General features: G+C 45.9%; 1 protein-coding gene and 1 long non-coding RNA gene across 7 annotated transcripts in view; one reads left to right on the top strand and one right to left on the bottom strand.

Annotated features, from left to right (window-relative positions):
• The window catches only part of LOC123149753 (uncharacterized), a 31626-nt gene extending 15621 nt beyond the window's left edge, over window positions 1-16005 (top strand). For 4 of the 5 annotated variants that reach the window (XM_044569480.1, XM_044569479.1, XM_044569478.1 and 1 more), the window contains exon 4: window positions 15128-16005. In XM_044569480.1, the coding sequence (XP_044425415.1) occupies window positions 15128-15304 (177 nt within the window). In that variant the 3' untranslated portion in view covers window positions 15305-16005. The remainder of the gene's footprint in view (window positions 1-15127) is intronic. The other variant, XM_044569477.1, reaches the window with a different exon arrangement.
• Window positions 16006-16311: 306 nt separating this feature from the next.
• On the bottom strand, window positions 16312-18002 carry LOC123147126 (uncharacterized). Of its 2 annotated transcripts, XR_006473059.1 has the most exons (4): window positions 17185-18002; window positions 16906-17103; window positions 16695-16791; window positions 16312-16619 (listed from the first exon to the last, which is right to left on the bottom strand). It is a non-coding gene; the product is annotated as an uncharacterized lncRNA (long non-coding RNA). The 2 variants fall into 2 exon arrangements; XR_006473060.1 differs by lacking the exon at window positions 17185-18002 and having other exon boundaries at window positions 16695-16796; window positions 16906-16948.
• Window positions 18003-20593: the final 2591 nt, after the last annotated feature.

The following is a 20593-nucleotide window of genomic DNA, read 5'->3' as shown; positions in this document are numbered from 1 at the left end:
CCTGGTCTTTAACCTTTTTGGGGTTTCAAGGCCCTTTAGGTTTCCCTTTAGACTTTCCTTGGGCCAAAGCTAAGGCTTCCTCGGGAGCCGCTGGCTCGGCTTTCCGCTTCTGTTTCCGACTGGAATTGCCTCCGGTTTCTTTGGCGACTGACTTGAGCTTGCCACTCCTGAGTCGATCCTCATCTTCGCCATTAGCGTACTTGGTGGCAATCTCCATCATCCGATTCAGCGACATATCTCCGGTTCGACCGAATTTCAAATTCAGTTCTCTGTACTTGACGCCTTCCTTGAAGGCACAAACTGCTTGGTGGTCAGGCACATTCTCCACCGAGTGATGTAACATGATCCATCTCTGGATGTAATCCCTCAAGGTTTCATTCGGCTTTTGCACATAGGACCGCAGTTCCATCAGTCCTGTCGGTCGCTTGCATGTGCCTTCAAATGTGGTGACGAACACTCGGGAGAGATCTTCCCAAGTGTAAATGCTGCTAGGTGCTAACTGGTTTAGCCACGCTCTGGCCGAGCCCTCCAACATGAGAGGCATGTGCTTCATGGCCACTTCATCATTGCCGTCGCCAATCTGGACGGCCACTCGGTAGTCCTCAAGCCAAGTATCGGGCTTGGACTCGCCAGTGAACTTACTGACTCCAGTCGCCAACCTGAAATTGGGAGGAATCACAGCGGCCCTGATGGCTCTACTAAAGCACCCTGGCCCCGAAACATGTACTCTGCTGCTGGTAGGTGCATCTCTGTCGTGACCTTCTCGGTGAGCCCTGTTCCTGTCGACCAAACCCTGGACGAGAATGGATCTCGCGTCAAAGCCTGGCCCTCTGGGGTCAACTGGAATCCTTCGCCCACCACTATGAGGGCGCCTGTCATCCTGCTGGCGAGGCACATACGACCCGCTCCTCGGGGGAGGCGTGGGCACTCGACGTCGACCGTCACGATCGACTCGGTGATCATACTGCTCATGGTTCCCATACTGGTCACGCTGGTCACCACGTCCCTCACGCCTCGGGGGCGATCTCGGGCTGTGAGCCAACTGGACTGTGTCCGCGGCAACGGATCTGCTGTGAATCCTGTTCCGCGACCGAGAAACAGCGGAATTCTGATCTCCTGCTGCCCGGAGTAATGCTCTGATCTGCAGCAAGCCTCTGCCAGCCTCCGACTGGGAAGGCTGAATCGACTCCGCTATACGGGCTGCAGCTGCTAAATTCTGAATCGGAGTTCGATATACCTGTGGGGGCGGGAAGAGCTGACGTCGACTGGATTCGGGAACCCGTTGTCGCGCACGCTCGTCGAGTGCTCGCTGGAGGTTCTCCAGTCGAGTGCGCTCGGCCAAGTTTGCCAGGCGTGCGTCTTCCAAGGCGCGAGCCTCGGGGGTTTCTCCGACGATAGGAGTGTGCAGTGCATCCATGTTCCGGCGGCGAAGTTCTTCTCTCTGCAGCGACGTGAGAGACTCGGGAAGATACTCTTCATGGAGACACGACGGGTCGCCTCCTCCCGCGCCTCCGTTGGTGCAGGTAAAACCAGGGGGACTGGGCGGTGTGTCGACCATCAGAACCTCTGCTGCCGGATCGCTGCTGTCGCATTCGGGTGCAGTCTCTTCGGAGCCAGTCGACAGGTCGAACAGGCCCTAGAGGGATTCGTCGGGCTCGATCGCCGCGACTTGAGGGATGGCCGACTGGTGGGCCACCGCGTGTCTCACCCACCGCTGAAGTCTCGACCGACCGGAGCGCTTGCGCCGGCGGGAAACGGGGAGGGAGGACAACATAGGAGCCGACTGGTAGGGGGTCGACGGTTGCCGCAGGAGCACGCCGCGGACGCATGCGCTAAAGTGCGTTGCCCCGCGGACAGGGTGTGCGTCCACGTCGAGCCGAGCTTCCTAAAGCCAGGCGGAGTCGTCGGCGATGAATGTGAGCGCGCCGAGACGGATCTCGCGGCCCTCCACCAAAACTCCGTCGAAAACCATGATGATTCGGATCGGAAAAGATCGCAACTCCTCCAACAAAACGCTAAAACACCGGCCCCACGGTGGGCGCCAACTGTCGTGGTTCTAAGTCTGGCAGTAATGTAGGGGGGTAAGTATGGAGAGGCGAGATCTTAGCTATGAGAAGTTGTAAGGACGCAAGGTTTACGAGTTCAGACCCTTCTCGGAAGAAGTAAAAACCCTACGTCTCGGAGCCTGGAGGCGGTCGACTGGATGATGTGAGTATGAGTTACAGAGGTGCGAACCCTTGTCTCGGAGGAGGGAGGTGGCTTATATAGAGTGCACCAGGACCCCGGCCAGCCCACGTTTCGAAGGGTTTAATGTACATTAAGGCAGGGCGTTACTGGTAACGCTAGTAATAAAGTGCTATGATGACCATAAAAGCTATTTAATGACCGACCGTTAGCGTGCGGGGTGACTTTAGGTCTCCTGGCCGTCGAGTGGTTGGATCTTGGTCGAGTGATCGTTTCTTGGTCGAGTGACTTCGAGTCTGTCGAGTGGAACACCTTCAAGTCGATTGAAAGGTGATTTCTTTTAGAGATGTCCTTGGGTAGGGCAGTTAGGACATGTCCATGACCCTACCCTAGGTACATAGCTTCATCAGGTACCCTGTATGTGCAAAGATTATTTTCAGTGACAAGCCAACAAAAATAAGAGATTTATTGTGAACAAATAATTAAGATTATCATTTAGGCTGTTTATTTGGCTATATGCGGTGTTGTTTTAATTTGCATGCATGTTCTCTTTCTATCTTTAATTTGCATGCATGTTCTCTTTCTATCTTCAGTAAGAGTAGGCTATGGTGAACGTGCCTACGGATTTTCAGCATATTTTTACTAAGAAATAAAAATATAATTTTACTGTACGTACCACTGAGAAATAAAAATATAACTTTACTGTACTCATTCGTTGACGTACTATATTGATGGCTAATTAGTTTAAGACGTGCCAGGCTGAAGTAATGATTTGATTAATGTAACTTGTACTTAAGCTAATCTTTTTTTGTGTAATCTACTGATCTTTTTTTGATGTAATGTAAACAGGATGTAATCGGGATTGTCATTCAAAAAAAGGAAATCGGGACTGATCTACACAAGAGGCGTCATGTGGATCTATAGTAGGCTATGGTAAATCGGGACTGCTATGTCATGCTGATCTACACGAGTTGATGTACGGGTTCAATGAGATATGTATACCTTCTTTGCCGACGAGTGTGGCGGCTTCGGTGCACCTAACTTTGTTGATGAAGGTGGGGGCTTCGATGCACGTGACTTGGACTGTTTCGTGACTGACTGTGCAGGCCTGACGGACGCAGCAGGATGATAGGAAGACATATGACGGTGGTGGTGATGGTGATGGCGAGATTGGTTGCTTCTGCTCAAGGTTCAAGGATGGGATTCAAGGAGGGAGGCTGGGCTGTGGTGAGGTTTAGGTTGATGCGTACAAAGCATATATATATGCTGGGTACACGCGATCGTGTAGGTTACAATCTAGTCATTTATTTCTTGCCGAAGAGATAAACCCGTGTTTTGTTTATTGTTGATGGGATTGGAAGTAACTTTCTAGAATCCTCCAAAATTTTCCTATCGAAAATACCACCTCCTCAAAATCTTTTGCATGCAGTCCGGTAATGTAGGGCGTGCATGCCTCGTCTCCTTCCGTTGCTAACGATAGCTACCTTTCTGGAAAGGAAACAAAATCGCCGGTCGGTTATCTACTTCTGTTAGACTACGTATATGTATCATTTATCTCCCCACAAAGGGGCCCCACCTCCCTTCCAATCATGCCCTCACATAATGCGTTCCCTGCACATATTAACACGACGAATAACGTTCTCATATAATGTGTTGCCTCCATTACAAATTGTCAAGGTTGCATTAATTGTGCCCATTGAACGGATGCCCGGACCCACGCAAGTATGAGCTAGTATGAGTTGTTCGAACCCACATGATGCCAAATGTGAGTACGAGTCGTCCAAACCCATAAGTGTCAGTACGGCTGCTCGGAACCCACAAGTGTCAGTACGGCCAGTCTTGACGGAATTTGTGTTTGGTGTCTGAAGTCGTTCATTTTTTGCGTGGGGTCCTCCCTTGGCAATTCGCACATGATGCCAAATTTTGGAATTGTGTCATGCATGGCAGGAGATACACCATGTGGAAACGTACTGCTTCAGTTAGGACGGAAGGCCAAGTCTCAAAGTGTTTTTTTTGGATCCACCAAACAGACCCAAATTTTTTGCACATGCACACAACATGGCAAGCACACATGCCAATTTTCGTTCACACCTAACATTTTATGCAATTTCTATGGTTTTCCGATGAAAAACCCGTAAAATACACGCCGGTCGTGACAGAACTTGTGTTTGGTGTCTGAACTCATTCATTTTTGGCGTGAGGTCCTCCCTTGGCAATTCGTACATGATGTCAAATTTTGGAATCGTGTCATGCATGGCAAGAGATACACCATGTGGAAACGTGCTGCTTCGGTTATGACGGAAGGCCAAGTCTCAAAGTGTTTTTTTTGGATCCACCAAACGGACCCAAATTTTTTGCACACGCACACAACAACATGGCAAGCACACATGCCAATTTTCGTTCACATCTAACATTTTATGCAATTTCTATGGTTTTCCGATGAAAAAACCGTAAAATACACGCCGGTCGTGACGGAACTTGTGTTTGGTGTCTGAACTCGTTCATTTTTTGTGTGGGGTCCTCTCTTGGCAATTCCCACATGATGCCAAATTTTGGAATCGTGTCATGCATGGCAAGAGATACACCATGTGGAAATGTGTTGCTTCGGTGAGGACGGAAGGCCAAGTCTCAAAGTGTTTTGTTTTTGGATCCACCAAACGGACCCAAATTTTTTGCACACGCACACAACAACATGGCAAGCACACATGCCAATTTTCGTTCACATCTAACATTTTATGCAATTTCTATGGTTCTCTGATGAAAAACCCATAAAATACTGGCCGACAAGAATCAGTTTGTTTTTTTGTTTATTTGTATTAATAGTTTTGGCCTTCGTGAATGTTCCTCGTCACACTTTATTTTTCAAAGAAACGTATTGGTTTTATTTTGAGTGAAGTCTGAAACGAACCTTGTGGTTGTAGACGCGGTCGCAAATGAACCCCGACCTTCAAATCCCGGAACTCCATACCCCGAACTATCATTACAAGAAATATGCTCAATTGCAACCGATCCCCTCCAATATGGATTCATCTAGGACATCCCGCCACCATATGCATGTCTTATGGTCGTTGCCAAAACTCGCAGTGAATTTGAAATAGGCCATGGACATGGATCACCAAAGTGAAAAGAATGCCTCCGAGATTCAATCATAAACCGCGATGTTGCTTGAGTTTTTGGTATAATGCCAATTCTTTGTCCCTGTCCCACGAGACTCTCGCCGCCGCCGCCTATGGCGGTCGATCCCGGCCGAATCCGGTGGCTGCCGGCAGCGCCCAGCACACCCACGTAATCCCCTCAGCCCGCTCCTCCATCTCCTCCGGCCAGATTCGGTGGGCGCGTCCTCCTGCTCACCCCGGGCATAAAAATCGAAGACCAAAACCGAAAAGACCGAGACCGAACCCGAAAAGACCGAATTCGAAAAGATCGAATAGAAAACGGTCTGTGCAAATAGAAGACCGAACTAGTTTCGGTCTGATCGGTCATGCTATGTTTAGGACCGAATAGACCAAATGGACCGATTAATAAAAGCCCATCCCAAGGCCCGTCCGGCCAGCCCACTAGACCCAACTACAGAGTAGAGTACAAGACCTCACATCCTCACATCCCGATTCACAGAAACCACCAGCAGCCAATCTCTCGTTCTCCAACTACTAACCCTAGACGCCATCTGCTGCTTGCCTCGATGCACGCCGCGCGCCCCAGAACGAGGACCGGCGCCCGAGCGGTGGCCCTGGCCGGTGAAGACCGTGTTGGAAATATGCCCTAGAGGCAATAATAAATTAGTTATTATTATATTTCCTTGTTCATGATAATCGTTTAATATCCATGCAAGAATTGTATTGATAGGAAACTCAGATACATGTGTGGATACATAGACAACACCATGTCCCTAGTAAGCCTCTAGTTGACTGGCTCGTTGATCAATATATGGTTACGGTTTCCTGACCATGGACATTGGATGTCATTGATAACGGGATCACATCATTAGGAGAATGATGTGATGGACAAAGACCCAATCCTAAGCCTAGCACAAGATCATGTAGTTCGTATGCTAAAGCTTTTCTAATGTCAAGTATCATTTCCTTAGACCATGAGATTGTGCAACTCCCGGATACCGTAGAAGTGATTTGGGTGTGCCAAACGTCACAAGTAACTGGGTGGCTATAAAGGTACACTACAGGTATCTCCGAAAGTGTCTGTTGGGTTGGCACGAATCGAGACTGGGATTTGTCACTCCGTGTAAACGGAGAGGTATCTCTGGGCCCACTCGGTAGGACATCATCATAATGTGCACAATATGTGATCAAGGAGTTTATCACGGGATGATGTGTTACGGAACGAGTAAAGAGACTTGCCGGTAACGAGATTGAACAAGGTATCAGGATAACGACGATCGAATCTCGGGCAAGTGTCGTACCGATAGACAAAGGGAACTGTATACGGGATTGATTAAGTCCTTGACATCGTGGTTCATTTGATGAGATCATCGTGGAACATGTGGGAGCCAACATGGGTATCCAGATCCTGCTGTTGGTTATTGACCGGAGAGTCATCTCGGTCATGTCTGCATGTCTCCCGAACCCGTAGGGTCTACACACTTAAGGTTCGGTGACGCTAGGGTTATAGAGATATTAGTATGCGGTAACCCGAAAGTTTTTCGGAGTCCCGGATGAGATCCCGGACGTCACGAGGAGTTCCGGAATGGTCCGGAGGTAAAGAATTATATATAGGAAGTGCTATTTCGGCCATCGGGACAAGTTTCGGGGTCACCGGTATTGTACCGGGACCACCGGAAGGGTCCCGGGGGTCCACCGGGTGGGGCCACCTGCCCCCGGGGGCCACATGGGCTGTAGGGGGCACGCCTTGGCCTATATGGGCCAAGGGCACCAGCCCCAAAAGGCCCATGCGCCAAGAGTCAAGGAAAAGGAAGAGTCCTAAAGGGGGAAGGCACCTCCGAGGTGCCTTGGGGAGGTGGGACTCCTCCCTGGCCGCACCCTTCCTTGGAGGAAGGGCCAAGGCTGCCCCCCCTCTCCCTTGGCCCTATATATAGTGGGGGGAAGGGAGGGCAGCCCAACCTAAGCCCTGGCGCCTCCCTCTCCCTCCCATGACACATCTCCCTCCTCCCGCAGCGCTTGGCGAAGCCTTGTTGGAATCCCGCTACTTCCACCACCACGCCGTCGTGCTGCTGGATCTCCATCAACCTCTCCTTCCCCCTGCTGGATCAAGAAGGAGGAGACGTCGCTGCTCCGTACGTGTGTTGAACGCGGAGGTGTCGTCCGTTAGGCGCTAGGATCATCGGTGATTTGGATCACGACGAGTACGACTCCATCAACCCCGTTCTCTTGAACGCTTCCACGCGCGATCTACAAGGGTATGTAGATCCACTCCTCCCTCATTGCTAGATGACTCCATAGATAGATCTTGGTGACATGTAGGAAAATTTTGAATTTATGCTACGTTCCCCAACAGTGGCATCATGAGCTAGGTCTATGCGTAGTTTCTATGCATGAGTAGAACACAAAGTAGTTGTGGGCGTTGATTTTGTTCAATATGCTTACCGTTACTAGTCCAATCTTGATTCGGTGGCATTGTGGGATGAAGCAGCCCGGACCGACCTTACATGTACTCTTACGTGAGACTGGTTCCATCGACTGACATGCACTAGTTGCATAAGGTGGCTAGCGGGTGTCTGTCTCTCCCACTTTAGTCAGATCGGATTCGATGAAAAGGGTCCTTATGAAGGGTAAATAGCAATTGGCATATCACGTTGTGGTTTTTGCGTAGGTAAGAAACGTTCTTGCTAGAAACCCATAGCAGCCACGTAAAACATGCAAACAACAATTAGAGGACGTCTAACTTGTTTTTGTAGGGTATGCTATGTGATGTGATATGGCCAAAGGATGTGATGAATGATATATGTGATGTATGAGATGATCATGTTCTTGTAATAGGAATCACGACTTGCATGTCGATGAGTATGACAACCGGCAGGAGCCATAGGAGTTGACTTAATTTATTTATGACCTGCGTGTCAACATAAACGTCATGTAATTACTTTACTTTATTGCTAACCGTTAGCTGTAGTAGTAGAAGTAATAGTTGGTGAGGCAACTTCATGGAGACACGATGATGGAGATCATGATGATGGAGATCATGGTGTCATGCCGGTGACGATGATGATCATGGAGCCCCGAAGATGAAGATCAAAAGGAGCAATATGATATTGGCCATATCATGTCACTATTTGATTGCATGTGTTGTTTATCATGTTTATACATCTTATTTGCTTAGAACGACGGTAGTAAATAAGATGATCCCTCACTAAAATTTCAAGAAGGTGTTCCCCCTAACTGTGCACCGTTGCGAAAGTTCGTCGTTTCAAAGCACCACGTGATGATCGGGTGTATAGATTCTTACGTTCGAATACAACGGGTGTTGACGAGCCTAGCATGTACAGATATGGCCTCGGAACACATGCGAAACACTTAGGTTAACTTGACGAGCCTAGCATGTACAGACATGGCCTCGGAACACAAGAGACCGAAAGGTCGAGCATGAGTCGTATAGAAGATACGATCAACATGAAGATGTTCACCGATGTTGACTAGTCCGTCTCACGTGATGATCGGACACGACCTAGTTGACTCGGATCATGTAATCACTTAGATGACTAAAGGGATGTCTATCTGAGTGGGAGTTCACAAGATGAACTTAATTATCCTGAACATAGTCAAAAGGTCTTTGCAAATTATGTCGTAGCTCGCGCTTTAGTTCTACTGTTTAGATATGTTCCTAGAGAAAATTTAGTTGAAAGTTGATAGTAGCAATTATGCGCACTAGGTCCGTAAACTGAGGATTGTCCTCATTGCTTCATAGAAGGCTTATGTCCTTAATGCACCGCTCAGTGTGCTGAACCTCGAACGTCGTCTGTGGATGTTGCGAACATCAGGCATACACATTTTGATAACTACGTGATAGTTCAGTTAAATGGTTTAGAATTGAGGCACCGAAGACGGTTTTGAAACGTCGCAAAACATATGAGATGTTTCGAGGGCTGAAATTGGGATTTCAGGCTCGTGCCCACGTCAAGAGGTATAAGACCTCCGACGATTTTCTTAGCCTACAAACTAAGGAGAAAAGCTCAATTATTGAGCTTGTGCTCAGATTGTCTGAGTACAACAATCATTTGAATCGAGTGGGAGTTGATCTTCCAGATGAGAGAGTGATGCTTCTCTGAAGTCATTACCACCAAGCTGCTAGAGCTTCATGATGAACTATAATATATCAGGGACATATATGATGATCCTTGAGATATTCGCGATGTTTGACACCACAAAAGTAGAAATCAAGAAGGAGCATCAATTGTTGATGGTTGGTGAAACCACTAGTTTCAAGAAGAGCAAGGGCAAGAAAGGGATACTTCATGAAATGACAAGTCAGTTGCTGCTCAAGTGAAGAAACCCAAAGTTGAACCCAAGCCCGAGACTAGGTACTTCTATAATAAAGGGGAACAGCCACTGGAGCAGAATTACCCTAGATACTTGGTAGATGAGAAGGCTGGCAAGGTCGGTAGAAGTATATTGGATATACATTATGTTAATGTGTACTTTACTAGTACTCCTAGTAGCACCAGGGTATTAGATACCGGTTCGGTTGCTAAGTGTTAGTAACTCGAAATAAAAGCTACGGAATAAACGGAGACTAGCTAAAGGTGAGATGACGATATGCGTTGGAAGTTTTTCCAAGGTTGATCAAATATCGTACGCTCCCTCTACCATCGAGATTGGTGTTTGCGTTGAGCATAGACATGATTGGATTATGTCTATCGCAATACGGTTATTCATTTAAAGAGAATAATGGTTACTCTGTTTATTTGAATAATACCTTCAATGGTCTTGCACCTAAAATGAATGGTTCATTGAATCTCGATCGTAATGATACACATGTTCATGCCAAAAGATATAAGATAGTAATGATAGTACCACCTACTTGTGGCACTGCCACGTAAGTCATATCGGTATAAAACGCATGAAGAAGCTCCATGTTGATGGATCTTTGGGCTCACTCGTTTTTGAAAAGTTTGAGACATGCGAACCATGTCTATTGGTGTATATGCATGAAGAAACTCCATGCAAATGGACCGTTTGGACTCACTTGATTTTGAATCACTTGAGACATGCAAATCATACCACATGGGCAAGATGACTGAAAGCCTCGTTTTTAGTAAAATGGAACTAGAAAGCAACTTGTTGGAAGTAATACATTTTGATGTGTGCAATCCAATGAGTGCTGAGGCATGTAGTGGATATCGTTATGTTCTTGCTTCACAGATGATTTGAGTAGATATTGAGTATATTTACTTGATGAATCACGAGTCGAAATTATTGAAAGGTTCAAGTAATTTCAGGGTGAAGTTGAAAGATCGTCGTGACAAGAGGATAAATATCTATGATATGATCATAGAGATGAATATCTGAATTACGAGTTTGGCACATAATTAAGATATTGTGGAAATTGTTTCACAACTAATACAGCCTGGAACACCATAGTGTGATGGTGTGTCCGAACATCATAACTGCACCCTATTGGAGATGATGCATGCCATGATGTCTCTTATCGAATTACCACAATAGTTTATGGGTTAGGCATTAGAGACAACCACATTCACTTTAAAAGGGGCACCACGTAATTCCGATGAGATGACACCGTATGAACTATGGTTTAGGGAAACCTAAGCTGTCATTTCTTAGAAGTTTGGGGCTGCGACGCTTATGTGAAAAGTTTCAGGCTGATAAGCTCGAACCCAAAGCGGATAAATGCATCTTCATAGGACACCCAAAACAGTTGGGTATACCTCCTGTCTCAGATCCGAAAGCAATAAGGGATTGTTTCTAGAATCGGGTCCTTTCTCGAGAAAAAGTTTCTCTCGAAAGAATTGAGTCGGAGGATGGTGGAGACTTGATGAGGTTATTGAACCGTCTCTTCAACTAGTGTGTGGCAGGGCACAGGAAGTTGTTCCTGTGGCACCTACACCAATTGAAGTGGAAGCTTATGATAGTGATCATGAGACTTCAGATCAAGTCACTACCAAACCTCGTGGGATGACAAGGATGCGTACTACTTCAGACTGGTACGTAATCCTGTCTTGGAAGTCATGTTGCTAGACAACAATGAACCTACGAGCCATGGAGAAGCGATGGTGGGCCCAGATTCCGATAAATGGCTCGAGGCCATAAAATCCGAGAGAGGATCCATCTATGAAAACAAAGTGTAGACTTTGGCAGAGCGGCTCGATGGTCGTAAGGCTATTGAGTACAGATGGATTTTAAAAGGAAGACGGACAATGATGGTAAGTATCATCATTAAGAAAGCTCGACTTGTCGTTAAGATGTTTTCCGACAAGTTCAAGGAGTTGACTACGATGAGACTTTCTCACTCATAGCGATGCTAAGAGTCTGTTGGAATTATATTAGCGATTACTGCATTATTTATGAAATCTTGCAGATAGGATGTCAAAACATTGTTTCTCGACGATTTTCTTGAGGAAAGGTTGTATGTGATACAACCGGAAGGTTTTGTCAATCCTGAAAGATGCTAATAAGTATGCAAAGCTCCAGAAATCCTTCTAAGGACTGGAGCAAGCATCTCGGAGTTGGAATGTATGCTTTGATAAGATGATCAAAGTTTTGGGTGTATACAAAGTTTATGAGAAACTTGTATTTCCAAAGAAGTGAGTGGGAGCACTATAGAATTTCTGATAAGTATATGTTGACATATTGTTGATCAGAAATGACGTAGAATTTCTGGAAAGCATATAGGGTTATTGGAAAGTATTTTTCAATGGAAAGCCTGGATTAAGCTACTTGAACATTGAGCATCAAGATCTATAAGGATAGATCAAAATTCTTAATGGTACTTTCAAATGAGCACATATCTTGACATGATCTTGAAGGTGTTCAAGATGGACCAGTCAAAGAAGGAGTTCTTGCCTGAGTTGTAAGGTATGAAGTTAAGACTTAAAGCTCGACCACGGCAGAAGAAAGAGGAAGGACGAAGGTCGTCCCCTATGCTTTTGTCATAGGCTCTATACGGTATGCCATGCTGAGTACCGCACCTGATGTGTGCCTTGCCACACATCTGGCAAGAGGGTACAAAGGTAATCTAGGAGTAGATCACCAGATAGCGGTCTAAATTATCCTTAGAGGAATAAGGATATGTTTCTCGGTTATGGAGGTGATAAAGAGTTCGACGTAAAGAGTTACGTCGATGCAAGCTTAACACCTATCCGGATAGCTCTGAGTAGAGATATCGGATACGTATAATGGAGCAACAATTTAGAATAGCTCCAAGTAGAACAGTTATTTGAAATGGCTCCAAATATAGCGTAGTGGCTGCATCTACAAGATGACATAGAGATTTGCAAAGTACATACGGATCGGAAAGATTCAGACCCGTTGACTATAACATCTCTCACAAGCATAACATGTTCAAACCCAGAACTCATCGAGTGTTAATCACATGGTAATGTGAACTAGATTATTGACTCTAGTAAACTCTTTGGGTGTTAGTCACATGGGGATGTGACCTTGAGTGTTAATCACATATCGATGTGAACTGGATTATTGACTCTAGTGCAAGTGGGAGACTGTTGGAAATATGCCTTAGAGGCAATAATAAATTAGTTATTATTATATTTCCTTGTTCATGATAATCGTTTATTATCCATGCTAGAATTGTATTGATAGGAAACTCAGATACATGTGTGGATACATAGACAACACCATGTCCCTAGTAAGCCTCTAGTTGACTGGCTCGTTGATCAATAGATGGTACGGTTTCCTGACCATGGACATTGGATGTCATTGATAACGGGATCACATCATTAGGAGAATGATGTGATGGACAAAGACCCAATCCTAAGCCTAGCACAAGATCATGTAGTTCGTATGCTAAAGCTTTTCTAATGTCAAGTATCATTTCCTTAGACCATGAGATTGTGCAACTCCCGGATACCGTAGGAGTGCTTTGGGTGTGCCAAACGTCACAACGTAACTGGGTGGCTATAAAGGTACACTACAGGTATCTCCGAAAGTGTCTGTTGGGTTGGCACGAATCGAGACTGGGATTTGTCACTCCGTGTAAACGGAGAGGTATCTCTGGGCCCACTCGGTAGGACATCATCATAATGTGCACAATATGTGATCAAGGAGTTTATCACGGGATGATGTGTTACGGAACGAGTAAAGAGACTTGCCGGTAACGAGATTGAACAAGGTATCGGGATAACGACGATCGAATCTCGGGCAAGTGTCGTACCGATAGACAAAGGGAACTGTATACGGGATTGATTAAGTCCTTGACATCATGGTTCATTCGATGAGATCATCGTGGAACATGTGGGAGCCAACATGGGTATCCAGATCCCGCTGTTGGTTATTGACCGGAGAGTCATCTCGGTCATGTCTGCATGTCTCCCGAACCCGTAGGGTCTACACACTTAAGGTTCGGTGACGCTAGGGTTATAGAGATATTAGTATGCGGTAACCCGAAAGTTTTTCGGAGTCCCGGATGAGATCCCGGACGTCACGAGGAGTTCCGGAATGGTCCGGAGGTAAAGAATTATATATAGGAAGTGCTATTTCGGCCATCGGGACAAGTTTCGGGGTCACCGGTATTGTACCGGGACCACCGGAAGGGTCCCGGGGGTCCACCGGGTGGGGCCACCTGCCCCGGGGGGCCACATGGGCTGTAGGGGGCTCGCCTTGGCCTATATGGGCCAAGGGCACCAGCCCCAAAAGGCCCATGCGCCAAGAGTCAAGGAAAAGGAAGAGTCCTAAAGGGGGAAGGCACCTCCGAGGTGCCTTGGGGAGGTGGGACTCCTCCCTGGCCGCACCCTTCCTTGGAGGAAGGGCCAAGGCTGCCCCCCCTCTCCCTTGGCCCTATATATAGTGGGGGGAAGGGAGGGCAGCCCAACCTAAGCCCTGGCGCCTCCCTCTCCCTCCCATGACACATCTCCCTCCTCCCGCAGCGCTTGGCGAAGCCCTGTTGGAATCCCGCTACTTCCACCACCACGCCGTCGTGCTGCTGGATCTCCATCAACCTCTCCTTCCCCTTGCTGGATCAAGAAGGAGGAGACGTCGCTGCTCCGTACGTGTGTTGAACGCGGAGGTGTCGTCCGTTAGGCGCTAGGATCATCGGTGATTTGGATCACGACGAGTACGACTCCATCAACCCCGTTCTCTTGAACGCTTCCACGCGCGATCTACAAGGGTATGTAGATCCACTCCCCCCTCATTGCTAGATGACTCCATAGATAGATCTTGGTGACATGTAGGAAAATTTTGAATTTTTGCTACGTTCCCCAACAGACCGTCGGCCGAGCGGCGGCCCTGGCAGGTGAAGACGGACGCCGCGAGCGGCGGCCCTGAGCCCCTGCTCCACCGCCAACCCCAACCTCCCGTCGATCGCTCCACCACCAAAAGTCTGCTGCCGGTGCTCCACCTCCCAAGGACCAGTTCAACCACTACAGTTCGTCACCACTCACCACTACCCGTCCTCTTCCACATGGTTCGTCCGCCGCCGGTGCTCCACCTCCCGAAGACCTGCCCACTTTCGGTTCTCCACATCGCAGCTGAAGGTGAACTACCCCACCTCTTTGTAAACCTGTAATTCCCACAAAAATAAGCACTCCTGCAGAATGTGTTTTGTAGGAAATACATGCCCTTGCTTTTTGTGCCAAATGTTAGCACTTGGAGACAACAAATAGAACACTGTATTTGTGCTTGTTTTGTGTCAAATGCTAGTAGCTTCAATACTTCAATACTGCATACACAGTAATGCATTTGTGCTTGTTTCCTGAAACTAGATATATACATGGTGTATATTTATGTTGTGATTTGATCAGGTCAATGTTGTTTGACAGACTAATGTCCTCTTTTTTTAGATGTTTTCTGAACATGATGAGGAACTGAATGAGAATGAAGATGCATTTATGAGTGTAGAGGCAGATGCAGAAGCAGGAGACAAATCCGTCTTACATAGTATTATTGACGATGAAGTTGTCGAAGGTGCCAATCTAGAAGCTGCTCAAGATGACAAGCCAATTGAAGTTGAATCATGAATCTTCTTACTTTGTGTCATATGAATCTTGTTACCTGCTCTCAAATGTAAACATGTACTGGTACTGTGTTACTTGTTGTTGCATATAAACATGTATTGGTACTTTCTGCCCTCAAATATAAACATGTATTGGTACTTTCTGTCCCATGCTCTGTCCTCCTCTATTCTGTTCAATTCCCCTGTCTTATAAACTTCAGTTTTTTGAACAGCATGGGTTCAGACAATAGCACGACGACCCAACATCTCAATTCCTGCGTGTATTGCTGGGAGAGTATGGAAGCTAGGGGATGATGTTGCAGCATTATGTACAGATGGAGATGTAGGTGCTGGTGCATTGCGTGTGGAAATGCAGAAGAGAACTGAACAAACTGCAGGGTATGGTGGTGCTGCTGCATCAGTTAGTGACAATTTACTTAGGAAAGGGGGGATGTTGGTGTGTGGCATTCTGATATTTGTATCAGGTTTAGTTCTAGGGATGATCTTATCCTAGTTCATTTGCTACTGATCTTATCCACAAATGGTTGTGAGGCAATGTAATGTATGTTTTCAGGAAATGTACTGAATGAAATTCAGTTTGCAGAATTTGCCAAGCAATGTACTGAATATCTGAAAGGCAGTGTACTGAATCCAGTTTGCAAAAAATTTCAGGCAATGTACTGTATTTTGAAAGGCAATGTACTGAATTCAGTTTGGAAAAATTGTGAGGAAATGTACTGAATTTTAAACAAATAGTGTACTTGATTTAGTTTGCAATTTTTTTTCAGGTTTGAAGTGTCATTTTGTACAGCAACAAAACAAATTGTACACAATGTAAAAGAGCAACATTTACTCATAGAGAATGTTCACAGTAATGAACTGAAATTATCTGAAGCCATGCTCACTTTTGACAGCAACAAAATAAACTGAATCAAGCTGTTTTTTGCCAGCAACAATATAAACTGAACCGATGCTCATTTTTGGCAGCAACAAAATAAACTGAACCAATGCTCACTTTTGACAGCAAAAAAATAAAGTGAACCCATGCTCATTTTTGGCAGAATTCAAATAGAACATGTTCACAGGTTTAGTTCCCATAGCATTTAGCATAGCACATAATCACAAGTTCACAAGGACACACACATCCAATAGCTCTGATGATAACTTCCATAGTACAAATATAACTCTGATGATAAATTCCATAGTAAAAAACTGAATGTATAACACTTGTGACCAATAATTCGACAGAATAATGGCAAACAAAAAGTGGATTTATTGTCATCTTTTCTTTGTCCCCCTTGTCATCTTTGTCTGTCTACTTAGACTTTCCAGCCGTTTTCCTGTACAAACTCAAATAAATTAACATGGTATTGACAGAGGGTTTAACATGTACTTCTGACAATGCATAAACTTACTTGAAAGGTCTTTTGTTCTTAGCACACACTTCGTCATTGTTCTCTTTTCTCTTTCTCCCCCGAGTCATCATAATAACTTCAGTCACCTTTGCTGAAGCTTTCCTGTGTAGTGCGAAACATTGTTTAAATTGCACATATTAACATGCTTCAACAATAGTTCGACTTGCACAAGTACAGTAGACAAGATACATGAAATTTCTTAAAAACTTACTTCACCGGTTTCCTCTTATTAGCACGATCCTCTTCTTCTGCCGCCTCTTCTTCTTCTTCTTCTTCTTCTTCTTCTTCTTCTTCTTCTTCTTCTTCTTCTTCTTCTTCTTCTTCTTCTTCTTCTTCTTCTTCTCCTGCTTCTTCCACAGTATTGTTCACTTTTTTCTTCCTCCCCCTACTCAACTGACCATGAACTTTCCTGCAAAAAGTAAACCATATTGACAGGCTGCAACCAAGAAATGAACATATACAATACACATCATAATGACCAAACACTTACTTCAATGTTTTCTTTTTTGCTTTCAAATTCTCCAGGAATGGCTTCAACCTCTTATTCGATTCTTTGGCTGGTCTGCCTTTGGGATTTATTATTGGTTTAGGGTCTTGAACTTGATCTGTAAACCATTGCCGCGCCCTAGAAAAATACGCCGGCATAGGAACAAATGATGATGTGCCAGTATTCACATCATTTCTGTTGCCCTCGTCGAATATGCTCCTCAGGTACTCCATCACCTTTTATGACCGCATTTCGCTAGTTGAGGCCGTGAATAAAGCCTCGCTAGCCATATTGCGCAGTTCATGGTACTTATCCATCTGTTCTGACCATACATGTGTATTGGCACTCCTCACAGAACCGAAAGCAGGCTTGGCTTGCATTGTCCATCTAGCCTTCACACAACATGCGGGGATGGTGCATATCCCATTGTACTTCAGAACGCAAAATATATGAGCACATGGAAAATCCTCGCTTTCCATCTTCCTACATCCACAATATGCACTTTCCATCTTAGATCCATCAAAAATACATATGACATGGAACCTAACGTGCACCGACTCTTTGCGAGCAACTCCATAGCTAACCAAACCAGTGTCCTCTTCCACCAAAAGAACATTCCATCTTGATAAGTTGACAATCTCGGCCTTTACCTTACTGAACATAACAGGGGTATAAATAGATGACGCACTTATCTCAAGTGGGTCGGCAGTCAATCTAGTGAAGGGGATTGTGTGCGAAGCTACAGCGTCCAATGCTGCTTCATTCCGACGCAAAACTGACACACAGTGTTCAACGTGTTGCACAAGATCAATGAGTTTCATTCTCCTATTCAGGTGCACATGAAGCCTCGAGTTTAGAGACTCACTCCTCTGATTGCTCAACATCCCTAGGAAATACCTTTCCTTGTTATATGCTATAGACCACTTCTCTCTCAGCTCGTACATCATGTGAATCCATGCATATCCATGGCATAGTAAATAAATTTCCTAAATTCCTTAAGCTTTTCCTTTCGGAGGTGAAGCACCATATTCTGCTCGATATGCCAGCTGCATAGACGGTGATATGTGCTAGGCCAGACTGATGATATGGCTTTGGCCATTGAAGCGTCACCGTCTTTGATCGCTGAAATGGGATGCTTCTGGTGCATTGCCTCCAAAAAAACCTGAAGCAGCCACTCATATGAGTCAGCCGATTCGCCGGATACAAGACCAACCCCAAACACGACTGTGTTGCGGTGATGATTCAGCCCCACAAATGGAACAAACGGTGACCTATATTTGTTTGACCGGTATGTGCTGTCAAACACCACCACACCACCAAATGCAACATAGTCCAAGCGAGATTGGGCGTCTGCCCAAAATATGTTCTGCAGATGCCCATCATTGTCTGTGGTGTATCTATAAAAAAAATCTGGGTCTTTCATTTGTTGTGCTGTCATGTAGTTCAGCACAAACTAAGCATCGCTACCTTCTATCTTTTTCTTCTTCTCCAATGCGACATGATTATATAGATCGCGAGATATAAATCCAGCCTTGCCGAAACCACCAGCCTGCTTCTCCATCACATCCATTATATGATGTGTGCGAAGTCCACCAACCGAGTACTCAATGACATCCGCTTTCTGTGGGTCGTTCAGGCCACGATGAGACCATAGGAAAGGTGACAACTCAGGATTTATGAATGGATGGCTATGTTGGTCAACAAAATTCTTTACAAATCACAACCCAGTGCTTGCTTGAAGCTCAACCTGCAAAAGAGCAGGACAACCACACCGAGAGAGTGCCCTTGGCGTCCTTTTCTTGTCGGTTTCATCAAAGTGCTTTACGTCACGATATCCTTGTTTGCAGCACACAAACGTCCTCCGGTATGCATTTTCCTTGTTTCCCTTATATTTCAGATCGCCCTTTCTAACACCAAACCCTTTGCTCTTCGCATACGCTAAGTAGAACTTGTATGCTTCGTTCTCACTTTTAAATGTCTGCCTGACCATCGAGCCGTACTCCATAAATTCATCTATCAAGATGCCTTCACCAGCCATGCCGATATCCTGCCATAAGAAACAGCAAAACCTGTTACATATTTACATGAAAGAAAATATGCTGGAACTAAAACATATTAATTATACATTATCAACTATTATCATCTGTAACTGAACCAATAATCTCTGACATCCTTACTAGTTTCCTGAGAAGCCAAGAATCCTACTGGCCATAGTAATTTAACCCATCGTTTTCATGTTCCCAAAAATTTGTATTATGTTCTTGTAAGAAGTAACATGCATCCCACAATATCAAACACATAATCTGAGAGCATTTTACTCACAGTACAAGAACTAGAAACCTCACACACACTACTAATTCAGCATCCACACGCACAGAAAACCCAGCAGCTGTTTTTGAATTGGTATTGCGTGCACAGCCAGCATCCATGTGCGCCAGCTGTGGTGTTTGGGGAGAACCGGAGGCAACGTACCTATGTGAGGGATCACGACGCGCGGAGGAACCGATGTCGGGCGCCGTCAGAAGATTCTGCGACGGAGATAGAGGGCCACCGGGCGGCGCGGGCCGGCTGCGCCGTTGAAGATCTTGGGGCCCGTCCAAGATCTTGCGGCGGCGACCGCAGGGCGGGAGATGGAGCGGCCGCCCAAGTGTGACTCAGGCAACAGCGACCGATGGGCGGGGGAAGAAGCGACCGCGGGGGGGGGGGGGAGGCGGCCCCTGTGCGACGGAGCGATCCGCAGGGCGGGGGAAGGAGAGGCATCCCCTGTGCCACGACTGCCGGGCAGATAGGCGGCAGCACAAAACGCACGAGAAGACCTATGAACAGATACGGCAATTATATTCCAGCTGTGAGTACGTACGATTCTATTCCAGCTGTGAGTACGTACGATTCCAATCACTGCAATTACCCATGTTATAAATTAATAACATTATCATTAAGAAAGGACTAATCTACCCTTACATCCAATTACTAAAATGTCCTCAAGAGAAAAAACAGGGATCAATAATGACCATTGGATCACCTATATACTACCCACTATTTACAGGAGTATGATGCACCGTAAAATGTCTCTTTTTTCATCAAAATAAAAAAAAGTAATAGTTTCACAATTTTTTCAGTAATTGTGTAGCTTTCAAGTACATATGCCCGTGCGTTGCAATGGCATAATTTTTTTCCATATGTTCCTAGTATAATAAGCATTGCTCAAGACGCTCTACTGAATAAAAGCTCTTCTCCTCCTGTCGGCGCCGCCGTCGGTCCACCCCATCTTCGATGGCCTCTAGGCCATGAAGGCGCGGAGGATCTTGCCCCCCTGCCCCCCCCCCCTCGCCGGCAGGAGGGACCCCGTTCTCGTTCTTGTTAGGTTCAGCGTCTTGGTTGAGTTGTGTGGTGGCGGTGATGTCCCTTATTA

The sequence above is a fragment of the Triticum aestivum genome, chromosome 7A, assembly GCF_018294505.1.
Source record: "Triticum aestivum cultivar Chinese Spring chromosome 7A, IWGSC CS RefSeq v2.1, whole genome shotgun sequence".
Taxonomy (NCBI): domain Eukaryota; kingdom Viridiplantae; phylum Streptophyta; class Magnoliopsida; order Poales; family Poaceae; genus Triticum; species Triticum aestivum.
The sequence above is the reverse complement of the archived record's forward strand: the minus strand, read 5'-3'. Positions and strand labels throughout refer to the sequence as shown.